Consider the following 15731-nt stretch of genomic DNA (forward strand, 5'->3'; position numbering starts at 1 on the left):
ATTTCTGACTACCATGTGCTCTCTCCTCTCTCCCTTTCTCTCCCTCCTTCTCTCCCTCTCTCAAATGCAGAAAAAGGAGAGTAAAGGGCCATGTCTCTGAGGGTGCTGTACCTGTGTGGGCTGACACCTAGAAAGCCAGAGATGGCACCCGGGCCTAGAGGCTGCCAAGGCCATCAGTAGACACACTCAGCTTGAGAAACTGACCTTCAGCAGAGGATCTGCATGTTCCAAGAACCAGCCCACCACTGCATGCCCAGCCTCATGGTAGGCTACAGTTGTCTTTTCACTGGGTTGTAGGACCTGGGTCTTCTTCTCAAGGCCTACAAACCACAGTCCAAGTAGTGAGAAACGGGAAAATGTCCGCCCACAAACCCCCAAGGGCCCCCAACAGTCTGGACTGACTGCCATGTCCCATTCCATGGTCTTGTCAGGAACCTCTCCCTCCCTCTGGATCAGACAGTCTTCCTTGAGCACCAGCTCCATCCTACTCTCTCTGTAGTGAAACCTATCTCCCAGCACTGGAGAGCACCCCATTCTTCCAGTCTAACCAACCTGACTCATCCTGCTTTAGAAAGCCATTTTTAGGGATAGAGAGATGGCTTAACAGGTTAGGAACACTGGCTGCTCTTCTAGAAGACCAGGGTTTCATTCCCAGCACCCACATGGCAGCTAATAACCATGTGTAACTCAGTTCCAGAAGGATCTAACACCACTCCCAACACCTGAGGCAGGGTTCTTCTATGTAGCCCTGGCTGTCCTGGAACTCACTCTCTAGACCAGGCTGGCCTCAAACTCAGAGATCTGCCTGCCTCTGCCTCGAAAGTGCTGGGATTAAAGGTGTGCACCATCACCACCCAGCATGACACCCTCTTTTGGACTCTGTGGGCACTGCACACACATAATACACAGACAAACATGTAGGCAAAATACCCATACACATAAAAGTAAGTCAATAAATCTAAAAAAAAAAATTTAACAGCAAGCCACTGTCAGCCAATGAACTTATGAGTCAGAAGCACAGGGTCACTTTCCGTCATGTATCAAGAAGCAACACCCACACATATTAAGACAAAGGGGGATGTTCTCAATGTCCAATCTGCATACCTATAGCAGGTACAGGACAAAGAGAAGCAGTTAACATCATGTGTTGAGCTGTTTAGACCGCCACTGCAAGGACTGATTAATGAGCTCACCAGAGCCACTGGACAGCCCTCAAGATTGTATACACTCCTCTATACAGTTAAACTTTAAAAATGAAACTTCAATAATGAAGCTTAAGGATATCTGCCAACCTGGCTAAACTTCAGTTTTTGGCACAGGGATGTATACTACCATCTGCCTGATTCCCCTCTCTAGGAACCACACCAGACCAGCCAATGGCAGCATGAGGTACCCTCTCAGTTTCAAAGCCCTATGATTCACCCTTAATTCACCAAACAGCTAGCTGAGCTGCTCCAGGCTGCTACATGAACTACCCAGATGGCCTGTGTGCTGGCTGGAGACAGAAACATGTAACCGCCATTCCTTTAACAGTGCTGTCCCAAGAGAGCTCAAGCAGCAGGCGTCGTGGGATGGGCTCTGCCTAGCACGGGCTTCTCCTTGTAAATATCATTCATCTAAGCTCTGCTCTTCCTCCCTCCAAGTAGATGTTCCTGTCTTCTACATCCACGCCTAGTTCTGGCTTCCCAAGGTCTGCAAATGGCCTGCATATAATTCAGGGGGAGTGAAAGCTGCTAAGAGAACCCTAGTTCTAAATTGTGGTTCAAAAAACTGATCATGTCTTTACATGCTGAAGTGAGGCTGAGCTATCCAAAAAATGCCTGCCAGGGGATGTGGGCTCACCTCCAATGACCCTCTCGATGGCTTGCTCAAAGTGCCGCTCCTGGACAGAAGAGCTAAGATGGCGGGCAGCAATCAGTGCTGCTTCATTGCACACATTAGAAATATCAGCACCTGAGTCAGAAAAAGAAAGTAAAGTCAGTGTTTCTGGCTGCTGGAGTTCTACCAAGATCAACTTCATTAAAGGAAAATCTCAAGTAGAAGCCAGGTAAAACTCCAGCAGAAAATGTAGGCAGAAATTACTTCACCAAAGTTTCTGGTTAGTTATGCAATTTTAATGAGAAATAATCCATGTACCATAAAGGCATATGCAACATTAACTTTTAGTAAACTTACCAACGTGATGGTTAGTATTAGCAACCCGAAAGAATCTGCAACCACATGAGGGACAGATCTCTGGACTTTTGTGGTACTTTGAATGAGAATGGCCCCCACAGGCTTGTATGTTGGAATACCTGGTCCCCAGTTGACAGAACTGTTTGAGAAGAATTAGGAGGTGTTTGGGAAGGATTAGGAGGTGTGGCTTTGTTGGGGGAGGTGTGTCACTGGGAGTTGGGATTTGAGGTTTCAACAGAGTCCACACTATTCCCAGTTAGCTCTTTCAGCTTCCAACTAGTGGTTTAAGATGTGAGCTCTCAACTCTCTCCCACTTCCACGCCTTTGCTCCACCATCACAGACTCTAAAGCCAGAAGCCCAAAATGCTTCGGTCATGGTCTTTTATCACAGCAAGAGAAAGGTCACTAAGACAGCATGTGGGTACTAACATGCATGGACTCACTGTTCTCCACTCCCAGGTGGGATGTGACCAGCTCCCTCAAGTTCCTGTCATTATGATTCCCCATCATGATGGACTGTAACCCGGAACTCTGAGACAAAAATAAACCCTTCTTCCATAAGTTACTTTTGTCAGGGTATTTTATCCCAGCAACAGGAAAAGAAACTAAGACACCAAAGTTTTCAACTATGGCCCTAATCCTGTTCTAAGAGATTTTTCCATCATCGGAAATACATTATGCCTTTTATTTTTAATTCCTATTCCCACCCCAATCAATTACTAGTCTGTTTTCACCTCTGTGGACTTGAATTTTCTGGATCACTACTGAAATTCCAAACCCTCATGGGAAAAAGATTCATATAAGATGTGGCTTTTTATATCTGGCTTCTTTCTTTGAGCATTGTTTTTTAGACTTTTCTGTTGTAGTGTGTATCAGTACCTCAGCCCTTTTTGTTAAATTTTATTTATTTTAAATTCCTGAGTATGTGTCTCTATATATGTAATACGCAGCACGTGTGTGCTTGGTGCCCAGGGAGGCCAGAACTGGAGCAGTGGTTGTGAGTGATCACATGGGTGCTGGGAACCAACCAACCCAGGTCCTCTGCAAGAGCAAGTATTCCTATAGTCTCTGAGCCATCTTTCTAGCCCCTGGTATTTCATTCCTTTTTACAGCTAAAAATTGTTCTATATAGTATATACCATATATTGCTGATCGACTCATCCATTGTTAGAAATCTGACTGAGTTATACTGAGGGACTATTACAAATAATGGGGCTATGAACATGCATGTTCAAGTCTGAAATACATTTTTAATTCTCTTGAAAATACACATAGGAGTAGAATTGCTGGGTCATATGGTAACTCTGTTTTGCTTTTGGACTATCAAACTGATTTCTATAGTGGCTATACCATTTCCGTTTTATATTTCCACCAGCAACATGAGGTTCCAATTCTTATTCTCAGCTTTTTATTTTTTTAGTATAGCCACCCTTTTAGGTATGAAGTTATAACACATTGTGGTTTTACTTTATACTTCCCTAGTAATCAATGTTGAACACTTTTTTAATGTACTTACTGGACATTATTTGAAGAATTGTATATTTAAGTCCTTCCAAGGGTCTCATAGTCTCAAGATAGCCTCCCTAGTGTGAGGATCATGGCGTGTACTACCACACCTCCTACTATGAGGATCATGGTGTGTACTACCATACCTCCTACTGTGAGGATCATGGCGTGTACTACCATACCTCCTACTGTGAGGATCATGGCGTATACTACCATACCTCCTACTGTGAGGATCATGGGGTGTACTACCATACCTCCTACTGTGAGGATCATGGCGTGTACTACCATACCTCCTACTGTGAGGATCATGGGGTGTACTACCATACCTCCTACTGTGAGGATCATGGCGTGTACTACCATACCTCCTACTGTGAGGATCATGGTGTATACTATTATACCTCCTTTTTTTTTCCTAATGTATAAAAGCTTTTTAAATATTCTGCATACCATACCTTTATCAGATACATGATTTTCATTCTGTGGGTTATCTTTTCATTCTCCTGAGTGTTATCCTTTGAAACATAAAGATTTAGTATCAATATGTCTATTTTTCTGTTTGTTTGTGCAAGCACTGGCAATTCAATGTCAGAAAGACTCACCTATTTTCTTCTAAGCGTCATATAGTCAAAGCTATTAAATTAAAACCTTTATCCATTTTGAATTAATGTCTGCAGCTGGTAAAGTAAGGGTCCAACCTCATTCTTTTGCCTGTGAAGACCCAGTTGTCCCAACACCATTTGTTGACGAGATGGCTCTTTCCCCAACTGTCAAAAAATCATCTGACTAGTGACGTAAAGCTTCTATCTGGACTTTCGTCTCTCTCCCATTGGCCACTGTTTTTCTCCTTTGCCAGGACCACACTATTTGCTTACAGTGCCTCTGTGGGAAGTTCTGAAACAGCAAAGTGTGAGTCCTTCAACCTTTACAAGACTGCTTTGGTTATTAGGGGCCCTTGCAGCTAGGTCCACTTGAATTTTAGAAATCAGTGTTTCCATTTCTGGCTTTCATTTCACCTCCTTCCTCCTCCTTGTGGAATCTGTAGGCATGAAAACATTGTTCTACACTGTGCCCTTTAACACAGATCTATAACTGGTTTTATGTCCTTGTTTTTTAAAGTTACAAACCAAAACATGTACCTACAGAGTCACCTTTGTAACTGTGTTTTTCTTTATGGCCTCAAGTTCTTATCTACCACCCTATTGCTTCAGCCTGAAGGGCTTCCTTCATCTCTTGCAGGGCAGATCTACTATGAAACAGTCCTCTGTCCTTCATAATCTGATTTTTCCTCACTTTAAACGATAGTGTTGGCGGTCTCAACACACTAAACTGACAGTTTCCTCAGCAGCTCAGCAGTGCCTCTGGGACTCTAGTTTCTAAACAAAAGCGAGGTGCTCATCACTGAGGAACCCCCGAACTGTATGTGCCTCTTTTCTGATACTTTCAAGAGTCTCTCGTACCTTTGGTTTTCATACTAGATTTATGAGTCTTACTGTGTGGGGGCCTGTGTTTATTCCTACTGTGGTCTTCCAAGGGCTGCTATGGAAAGGCAAAGAGGTCAGAAAACCCATTCTGCAGGTTCCCACCCATTTCTGGGGTTCAAACCACTCTGGTAGGAAAACAAGAATCCTAGCACCAGAGATGAGGTTTTGAAAAAGGAAAAGCCAAACAATCACTCCAGATGGGAGTTCAAGCCAAGATCACAGTGTGACATGATTCATCTCTTCAGATGATCCTCCTCAGATATTTTTTTCATCTCTGTAGTAAATTTCTAAATAGAAATCCACAAACTCAAATGGGTACCAACAGGTTTTAGGTCAAGAAGACCTGAAGCCTTTGAAATGTTTCAGGAGGTTCGAAGTTCTATAGACCAGGGTGACCATTTGCCAGGACCAAATAGGCAGGTGTGACACCCACCAGTCAATACAGACTAATGCCCTTGGCCCTGTACGACGAATGGCTAAGCAACAATACTTACCAGTGAAGCCCGGAGTGAGAGCCGCTAGTTTCCTCGAAAGAGCATCTTTGGTGAGGCGTTGGTCTAGCTTGAGTGGACGCAAGTGGACCTTGAAAATAGAGGACCTGCCTTTGATATCAGGGGGACCTAATGAAGAAAATGAGACATACAAAATTATGTTCTCAAAGCTAACTATTTTGCAAAACTTCAAGGACAGTCAGCAGAACTCCCTGCCTGTATCAGCTGCCTGCATCAAGGTGGAAATGGTAAACAAGCCCAAAGTGTACTTGTACTGGGCAATGCCATACATTAAAACAGCTTCTTGGTCTAGGTATGTAGCTCACTGGTAGAATTGGCATGAACAAGGCCCTGGTTCAATCATCACTAACACACACACAACCAACATGCGCATACCTACCTTCTTAATCAATATTAAATCTATTCCCCAAGGCCATGTGACCCAATAGAAACTGTCCCGGACATAGGTAATATCTACCCAAGATCAATGTGCTCTATTTGGGAAACGTCAAGGGAAGGTGACTATCCTTGACCATTGGGGCGAAGTGCTGGGGGATGTCTTTCTGTATGCTGTGAATATATGCTGTTCCCATTGGTTAATAAGTTGCTTTGGTCTATGGCAAGGCAGCCTAGAGGCAGGAGGGAAATCCAAGGAGAGAGACGGGAAAGAGAAAGGCGGAGTCTAGGGGTACTCCAGCCTGCTGCCCAAGGAACAACATGCCAGCAGATCAGTAAGCCATGGAACACATGGCAAAACACAGGTTAATAGAAATAGGTTAATTTAAGATATAAAAGCTAAGGACAGGTCGTGGCAGCGCACACCTTTAATCCCAGCACTCGGGAGGCAGAGGCAGGCAAATCTCTGTGAGATCAAGGCCAGCCTGGGCTACAGAGTGAGTTCCAGGAAGGGCACCAAAGCTACACAGAGAAACCCTGTCTTGAAAAACAAAACAATCAAACAAACCAAAAGATATAAGAGGGCTGGAGAGATGGCTCAGAGGTTAAGAGCACTGCTTGCTCTTCCAAAGGTCCTGAGTTCAATTCCCAGCAACCACATGGTGGCTCACAACCATCCATAATGAGATCTGGTGCCCTCTTCTGGCCTGCAGGGATATGTGCAGACAGAACACTGTATACATAATAAATAAATAAATCTTTAAAAAAAAAAAAAGATATAAGAGCTAGCTAACAAGAGGCCTGCCGTAGACCATACCGTTTGTAAATAATATTAAGCCTCTGAGTAATTATTTTATAAGCGGCTGTGGGACATCAGAGCCGGGCAGGACCGGAGAAACTTATAGCTACAGAGAAGGACAAGGGATAAATCCTTTTTTCCTAAAGTATCAAGGTTTTACAAAAATGTATGAAAATAAAATCTGGAGAATAGATAGAAACATGCTATACCACTCTTACCTGTATTCAGTACAAGGACATGTGGACAGCCAAACCATGCCTATTATTCCCAGATGGGACCCAGCATCAACATCTCCAAAAGCACAGGAAGTGAGTTAGCCAAACCTTTAACCTCATGGGCTGAGGTCCAAACCCAAGTACCTACATGACAGGCACTCACCAATGTAGATCTGGCGGTCAAACCGGCCAGGCCGTGTTAGGGCTGGGTCAAGGATATCAGGGCGATTGGTGCCAGCTAGCACTACCACATTAGTTGCAGAGTTGAACCCTAAACACAAGAAATGCTGGTTAATCTGAGGAAGGCCCAGGCAATACCAGAATCTGCATGACCACTCCAAGTCAGGCACCATGCTGGCTCTCCCTGCTGCTTTCCCTACATCCTTCCGTAAGAGCCAAGAAACGGGCATGAGGCCCTGCCCAGTTGCCCCAGGGGCCCAGGCTTGCCCCATTCTAGGAAAGACAATACACAAAGACTTGGCCTTTGGCTCTAAGCTCTCACTATTACCTTCTGCTGTGAGTAAGGTACAGTTCTGCTGGTGGGAAAGCAGATCTTTTCTCAGCAAACAGGGAACTCTATAATTTGAGACAAGGATAAAGGATAAAGCCTGGAACATGGGGAGTCTCTTCGTATTTCTGACTCCTGCTACCCTGACACCATCTTGTCAGGGCTCATGCCTCCTTCCACCTAAGTCCTTGTGGGCTTGAAGGATTCATCAAGTACAACCAGGTGATGGCAAGCAAGGAACACTCATCCAAGGCGAGCCCATGAGGATGACGGTTAGGCGTGCACATGCGTTTCCTCTCCTTTATCGTCTCCACTCAGTTCCCACCAGAGGAAAGCACAGTAACAACCTATTTCACTCACCTTTGGGTACTAAAGATTTAGTACAGGATTCCAGAAACAACTTTGGTATGTACAGAAGTGCATATAACTGGCTTGGCTGTCTTAAGGACCACATGAGTGGTTGCCACCTTCTCTGACAATGGTTCCTGGTGCCCAAACTACTAGTGCAAACCATGTTATTTAGGCACAATACCTGCCTTCCTCCCAGAAGTCTGGAATCTTGGTACATGCTAAGCAGAAGGCACCTGACCAACACCCAATGAAAACAGCAGGGATCAAGGCAATTCCTACATGCCATCACAGTGTGTTCCTGGAGAAGATTCTAGAAGCTGCACCTGATTAATGGACCATTCCCTATGCCTTCCTTTTTGGCTGATGTTGCTGTGTGTCCTTCCTTTGTGTTGGATCATACCTGAGTACAGCTGATTCTGTGACTCCCTGGTAAAATACCAAACCCAGAGAGGACTTAGGGACCTCAACTTGACACTAAGCCAAAATGAAGACAAAATCTGCCAAAGATCCGGTGGAAGCTTTACCAAACTCAAAAGTGGGATAATGACCACAAGTATTCCAGAGGTACACCCTGGCTAGAATCCCTCTGAGATCAGCAGAACAAGGCCCAGAGCCAAAGGTGTGTGGCTGAGTCCCTCTAACCTATGTGCACCAACAGGGACACTCATGCTCATATACATGTTCACCTCCCAAGAGAAGCAGGTGCCCTCATCCCAGCTAATTCCCACCGCCTGGCAGGTAGGAAACAAATCTCCCATTGTGCAGTGAGGAGCTCTATGTGGATCAAACACTGATTTCTTATTTATGTTTGCTTGAGAACGTTCTTTTTTAAAATCAGAATGCATCAGCCAGACACAGTGGGCACATGCCTGTAATCCCAGCCCTCAGGAGACGGAGGCAGGAAGAATCAGACCTCTAAGTCAGGTTAAACAGAGAGAAGAATGAATATATATATATATATATATATTCCTGTGGGAACTGAGTCCCTGCAGACCTGCTACAGTGTCCACTCACCATCCATCTCCACGAGCATCTGGTTTAAAGTGTTCTCCTGCTCACTCTGGCCTCCCAGGTGACCCCGGCCTCGCTTCCTGCCAATTGCGTCAATCTCGTCAATGAATAAAATACAAGGAGCATTTTTCCGGGCCATCGCAAACATATCACGCACCTGGAAAAGGAATGCAGACCGTTTTGTTGTTCCCATTCCTATCACACAGGAGAACAGTTCACCCTCAGCCCTCCCTTTGATACATCAGTACCTCCCTGATGGGGTGCACTCAGCGCTTGTCCCACACAAAGCCTAGAGCTACACAAAATGACCAATCCTGGACAAGAAGGTGTTGGCACCTTCTCTAGCTGGTTACCCATCCACCTACCCGTGCCGGCCCAACACCAACAAACATTTCCAGGAACTCTGACCCATTCACAGCGATGAAGGGCACATTGGCCTCCCCAGCAGTTGCTTTTGCAAGAAGTGTCTTGCCAGTTCCAGGTGGGCCAGTGAGCATTGCTCCCTGTAAGAGAAAAGGGACACCTAGTTCTCCAGAAGGACAGACAGAATACTGGGAACAAGCCCGGTTTCCTAATACATATAGGCAACTTCTAGGGCTAAAAAGAACCTTAAATCTACCACTTTTAGAGCCTCGAGTTTTTAGAAAATCTTTTTTCCTTAAAGAATTAATACACACCGAGCGCACGCCTTAAATCCCAGTACTCGGGAGGCAGAGCCAGGCGGATCTCTGTGAGTTCGAGGCCAGCCTGGTCTACAGAGTGAGATCCAGAATAAGCACCAAAACTATACACAGAAACCCTGTCTCGAAAAACTAAAATAAATAAATAAATAAATAAATAAATAAATAAATAGAAAACTCCCAGATCCAGACCCTCACTTGGAAAAGTTGTCTTCTGCAGGAATAAGTCTAGCAGTCTACTGGTTCAAAGAACTAGAGTGCTTTTTTTTTCTTTTCTTTTTGGTTTTTCAAGACAGGGTTTCTCTGGCCCAGGCTGTCCTGGAACTCACTCTGTAGGCCAGGCTATCCTCAAATTCACAGAGATCTGCCTGCCTCTACCTCCCAAGTGATGGGAATAAAGACATGTGCCACCATCTTCTAGCTCAGAATGCTTTCCTTAATGATTATTGCCAAATTGCTCTCTAAAACAGCAGTACCATTTTGCACGGCCTCCCAGGAGTGAAACACAATTGCCTGTTGAAATCTAGCCAGGAAGCATGTCCAGCTTCACAGCTGGTTTGAAGGGTGGACACAACTCATTTTGGGGGGCTCCATCAGTTGTTCAGGCAGGCACCTAGGACCTGAGTGTGAATCCCCAGAATCCATGTAAAGCCAGGCACAATAGCCATGCTCCTACCTAAGACAGCAGCCAGCGACAGGAGAATCCCCAGAACTGTAGCCTGGCATACACAGCAGCAAACAGCAAGACAGTCTGTCTCAAACAAGGCGGAAAGTGAGCTTGTCCTATGACCTTCACACACGTGCTATGGTACGCTGTGTTGCTTAGTTTTGTCAACTCGACACAAAAGAATCTTCAGGAAAGAGGGATCCTCAATTGCAAAAATGTTCCCATTAAACCGGCCTGTAGACAAGAGTGTGGGGTGTTTCCCTGATGGAGGATTGGGGTGGAAGGGCCTAGCCCACTGTGGGTGATGCTACCTCTGGGCAAATGACCCTGGGTTATATAAAGAAGCAAGCTGAGAATCAGGCAGTGGTGGCGCATACCTTTAGTCCCAGCACACAGGAGACAAAGGCAGGCAGATCTCTGTGAGTTCGAGGCCAGCCTGGTCTACAAAGTGAGTTCCAGGACAACCAGTGCTATTACACAGAGAACCTTGTCTCAAAATCACAGAAAAACAGAAACAAAACAAACAAACAAAAAAGAAGAAGCAAGCTGAGTAAGCCGTGGGGAGCAAGCCAGTAAGTAGCATTCCTCCGTGGCTTCTGCCTCCAAGTACCTGCCCTGCTTGAGCTCTGCCCTGACATCCTTCACTAACTATTACTTGGAGTCCAAGAAGAAACAAATCTCTTACAGGCTGCTTTAGGTCATGGTGTTCATCACAGCAATAGAAACTACACTAAGACACACGTACATGCCTACACTCACACATATGAGCACACATCTGGAGGAAAAAAAAACAAGATCACCAATTCACATCTGTATAACACCTTCATTTTCATTTTTATGAACTATTATGACTGAAAATTAAAAGGACTTCTTAAAAAAGTGATTACATTTATTTAGTTGTGTTTGGGGGGTTGCCATGCCATGGTATATATGAGGAAGTCAGAGAACAGCTTGCAAGAGTCAGTTCTCTCCTTCCACCATGCAAAAAAGGCACGTGGGCCCAGGAATTAGGATTTGGACTGTCTGTGCTCACTTCACATATACTAAAATTGGAACGATACAGAGAAGATTAGCATGGCCCCTTCGCAAGGATGGAACGCAAATTCATGAAGCGTTCCATATTTAAAAAAAAAAAAAAGAATTTGGGCTGTCTCCAGGTGGTGGTAGGTCATACCTTCAAACCCAGCACCTAGAGGCAGAGGGGCAGAGGTACATGGATATCTGAGAGTTCAAGGCCAATGTGGTCTATGGAGCTAGTTCCAGGCCAGCCAGGGCTACACAGCGAAACCCTGTCTCTGTTGGGGGGGGGGGGGGGGGGGAGACGGGGACTCAGGCTGTCAGGTTTGAAGGCAAAGCTCCTTTACCACCACACCCAGCTTACTCTTCTTGAATGTGCATGTGTGCCCACACTCACCACTGCACATATGCGGAGGTCAGAGGACAACTCACAGAAGGTTGTTCTCTCTTTCTATTATGTGGATCTCAGGGATCAAACCTGGCTCATCAGGCTGGTGGTAAATGCTTTTACCAGCAGAGCCATCTCACTGGCCCCTTAAAAAAGATCAAGACCCTGTTTCTGCTGGGCATGGTGGCTCACGCCTTTAACGCCAGCACTGGGGAGGCAGAGGCAGGAGATCTCTGTGAGGAAAGCAGCCTGGTCCTCACAGTGTCTCAGGCCATCCAAGGCTACAAAGAGACCCTGTCCCAACAACAGAGCTTGTATGTAGAGTTCGTAGATGAGAGCATAACATTAAAAACAGGCAAAAAGCAAACGTGGGCTTTTTTGAGAGAGTGTCTTTAGTCTACAGCATAGGCTGGCCATGGACTCACGATGTGGCCTAGACCAGCTCTGAACTCTCATGAGCCCTCCAACCTTGACCAACCAAGGGCCAGAACTATAGGATTAAGCCATCTCACCAATCAAACAGGAGGACTTTAATGTTCTACACTACAGGCACAATTTCCATCCTCTACTGTGGTTAACAGAAATACAAACGTAAGGAAGAAAAAACTTTGTTAAATATTTATCTCCTCTAAATAACAGCAATCTGTACTTCAACTTGCAGCCTGGATTGTATCACTGTTTCCTAAAATCACTACCTTTGGAATTTTGGCTCCTAAGTCCTGATATTGCTTTGGGTTCTTCAGGAAATTCACAAACTCCATAATTTCCAACTTGGCCTCTTCACAGCCAGCCACATCTGCAAATCGCACATCAATGTTGTTTTTTAAGATCTTGGCTGTTGTCTCACCAACACTGAAGAGGCCTCCTCCTCGGCCACCACGACCAGTCCCCATTGGACCCCTCCTCATAGTATAGAGGAGGATGCTAACCAGGAACAGGGTGGGTACCAGGCTCCGGAGAAGAGAGCTGCAAAAAACCAAGAAAACCACTTGTTACATTCACTTAAGAGAAAGGTCGGAAGTCCCACTGTTACCCAGAAAGAGCAAGCCATTCTAAGATTTTCATTGTACAAAAGGGGCAGTTTCTAAAAGGTCCTAACAGCACTGCTTCTGCCCTGACCCACAGCAGAGGGCTTAGCCTTTGACCAAACAGGTCTGACAGACCCTTAGCCATATGCTTTCTTCAGAAGACTCTGGTTCAGCAAAGGTATCAATACCTAATACGTTTATTTTTATTTTTCCTATATACTTTCCTATACACTTTTTAAAGGCCTCCTGGCATTCTCTTTGCAATGAACAGACACAGCCAGTGCCATGGTATATACCTGGGAGGCTTAAACCCAGGCATTGAGACTTAGATGGCTGAGTGAGGCCATTTTAAAACAAAAAATTTTAAAAATAAAAATAGATCAAAATATTCTTTAAGTATGGATACTGTAAATATTAGCAGATGCCTATAATATGTTTTAAAAAAACAAGCACACCCCAAAACAGGTTAAACAATGAATTTTTGTTTTGTGTTCAGAATCAGATGCCCTACACTGGAGTCTCCCAAGGACCTCCACATCCCTAGAACTCACCCATCACTCTCCGTAGTATAGACTACCGCAGCCTGGTTGGTGGGCTCAATCCCCAGCTCCCACTGAGCAGACTCGAGGTTCCGCTCAAAGGTGTCAACACTACCAATGTTAAACCACACGAACTTCTGCAGAGACCAAGAGGAAGTTTAGGCTCACCACTGTGTCCCACAGGGATTGCTGACACACTCATCCACATCTGTGTTCTCCCAGAAAAGCCTCTTTCCCCTAGCTCTGACAGACAGATAGGGACAAATCCCTTCCTGGACCTAGTTCCAAGGGTAAGTAGGCAAACAGCAGCTCATTCAGTTCTGGTACATGAAACTTCAAGGTTTTAAGTTCTAGACAAAATATAAAATGCTGCCACAATAGCCGAAGTCTCCCTTTGTCTTTTTCTACCTTTCCTCAGAAATTTTGGCAAGTGGTTCTTACATATTACTTGACAAAAATTAATTATAGTAGTCTTAAAGGCTTCCTGCACTAGCCATTATCTATTTAAGACAATGAGATAAACCATAATTATCAAGATAAATTTTTAAATTATTTTTATTTTTATTTTTTTGTGGCCAGACAGGAGTGGTGCAGGCCTTTAATTGGTAGGCAGGAGCAGGCGGATCTCTGTGAGTTTAAGGCCAGTCTGGTCAACAGAGTGAGTTCCAGGACTGCCAGAGCTACCCAGAGAAACCCTGTCTCAAAAAAACAAAACAACAAAAAAATTATTTTTTGTGCATGGACATTTGCCTGCATGATGTCTGTTCACTCTATGCATGCCTGTTCCCTGTGCAGGCCAGAAGAAAGCAGCAGATTCCTGGAACTGAAGTAATGAATGCTTCTGAGCCACCCCATGGGTGCTTGACATCGAACCCGGGTCCTCTGAAAGTACAGCCAGTGCTTGTTTAACCACTGAGCCATCTCTCTAGCCCAAACCATCACAAACAACACGGACCGAGGGACAACTGGGAAGGTACTTTACTGAACAGACAACTATAGCTTACAGTTTTTAAAAATAACCTATCCTGGGGCTGGAGATGGCTCAGCAGTAAGAGCAGTACCGCTCTTGCAGAGGACCACGTCAGGAGGTTCATAACTCCAACTCCAAGGGGATCGCATACCTCTGGCCTCAGCCGCCACCTATACTCACATGCACATACCCACACAGACACACAGACACACATTTAAAAACAATAAAAATCAACTCTTAAAAAAAGTGATCTGGTGTGGTGGTGCACGCCTTTAATCCCAGCACTCGGGAGACAGAGGCAGGCAGATCTCTGTGAGTTCGAGGCCAGCCTGGCCTACATAATGAGTTCCAGGATATCCAGAGCTACAGAGTATGGCAGTCTCAAACAACAAACAACAAACAAAAGGTATCCAGGACACTTGGCCTCACATCGGCCCCTCACCTCAGATGTCGTCCCAGGAACAGGAATAACTCGAACAAACTGCTTGTTCACAACCTCCAGCCGCTCCACCTTGGAAAAAGAGAAAAGCAGTCGTAACAGCCAAGGCAGTAAGGACTTTCAGGCCAACCATAAGCAGTGTAGTCACAGGCACACCTACATCCTAAAGACAACAAATCCTCCCTACCATCCACAGCCCAGTCTAAGTAAGTTTTAGTTTCTTGTTCCCTTGGATCTGTAAGCTTGGGGCATGAATCTACCTCATTTTTTTTTTTTTTTTTTTTTTTTAAAAGATTTATTTATTTATTATGTATACAGCATGTATCCCTGTAGGCCAGAAGAGGGCACCAAATCTCATTACAGATGGTTGTGAGCCACCATGTGGTTGCTGGGAATTGAACTCAGGACCTCTGGAAGAGCAGTCAGTGCTCTTAACCTCTGAGCCATCTCTCCAGCCCGAATCTACCTCATTTTAATAAAGAAATTATTAAATTCAGGATGCCTCTCAAATTTAGAACATCTGAGCTCCATACTCGACTACTTGAAACCCTAAATGACTACAACAGATTAAAACCTGTTAGTGTATGACGTGTATGACCTTGGATGCACATGCCACCATGTGTGGACAGGAGAGGACAACTCCAACTTCAGGTGCCAGCCCTCACCTCCAACCTTTTCTAGACAGTGTCTCTGTTTTCCCATTGCATAGTCCAGGCTATCCAGCCCACAAGCTTCCAGGGATTCTCCTCTCTCCATTTCCCATCTCCCAATAGGTACATAAGGATCTCAGACATCCTTACTAGGCACCCAGCTTTCATGTGGGTTCTGGGGATTTAAACTAAAATCCTCATGCTTGCTCTGAAAGTGTCTACACCCACAAGCCATCTCTCATACACAATACAGTAAAATCTTGAGTATAGACCTGATTCAGAAACATTCTGCCCACCACAAAAAAAACAAACAAAAACAACGTCAGTAAGAATAAAAGCAGTCCCAGAGGCTCGTGAGCTACCAGCAGTTGTACAACTGACTGATATGCCTCTGAGAAACAGAAAAAGAGAAAAGAGAAA

The 15731-nt window shown here is 44.9% G+C and overlaps 1 protein-coding gene and 1 pseudogene across 1 annotated transcript in view; one reads left to right on the forward strand and one right to left on the reverse strand.

Annotated features, from left to right (window-relative positions):
- Positions 1-15731, reverse strand: part of LOC131911610 (AFG3-like protein 1) — a 30308-nt gene that overhangs the window by 2091 nt on the left and 12486 nt on the right. Inside the window, exons 6-14 of the mRNA XM_059263844.1 lie at positions 14665-14733; positions 13265-13389; positions 12381-12651; positions 9299-9436; positions 8937-9090; positions 7227-7334; positions 5657-5782; positions 1843-1953; positions 205-320 (exon numbers count right to left, since the gene is read on the reverse strand). Of these exons, the coding sequence (XP_059119827.1) occupies positions 205-320; positions 1843-1953; positions 5657-5782; positions 7227-7334; positions 8937-9090; positions 9299-9436; positions 12381-12651; positions 13265-13389; positions 14665-14733 (1218 nt within the window). The remainder of the gene's footprint in view (positions 1-204; positions 321-1842; positions 1954-5656; positions 5783-7226; positions 7335-8936; positions 9091-9298; positions 9437-12380; positions 12652-13264; positions 13390-14664; positions 14734-15731) is intronic.
- Positions 11306-11406, forward strand: LOC131912186 (U6 spliceosomal RNA; annotated as a pseudogene).

Source organism: Peromyscus eremicus, chromosome 5, assembly GCF_949786415.1.
Source record: "Peromyscus eremicus chromosome 5, PerEre_H2_v1, whole genome shotgun sequence".
Classification (NCBI taxonomy): domain Eukaryota; kingdom Metazoa; phylum Chordata; class Mammalia; order Rodentia; family Cricetidae; genus Peromyscus; species Peromyscus eremicus.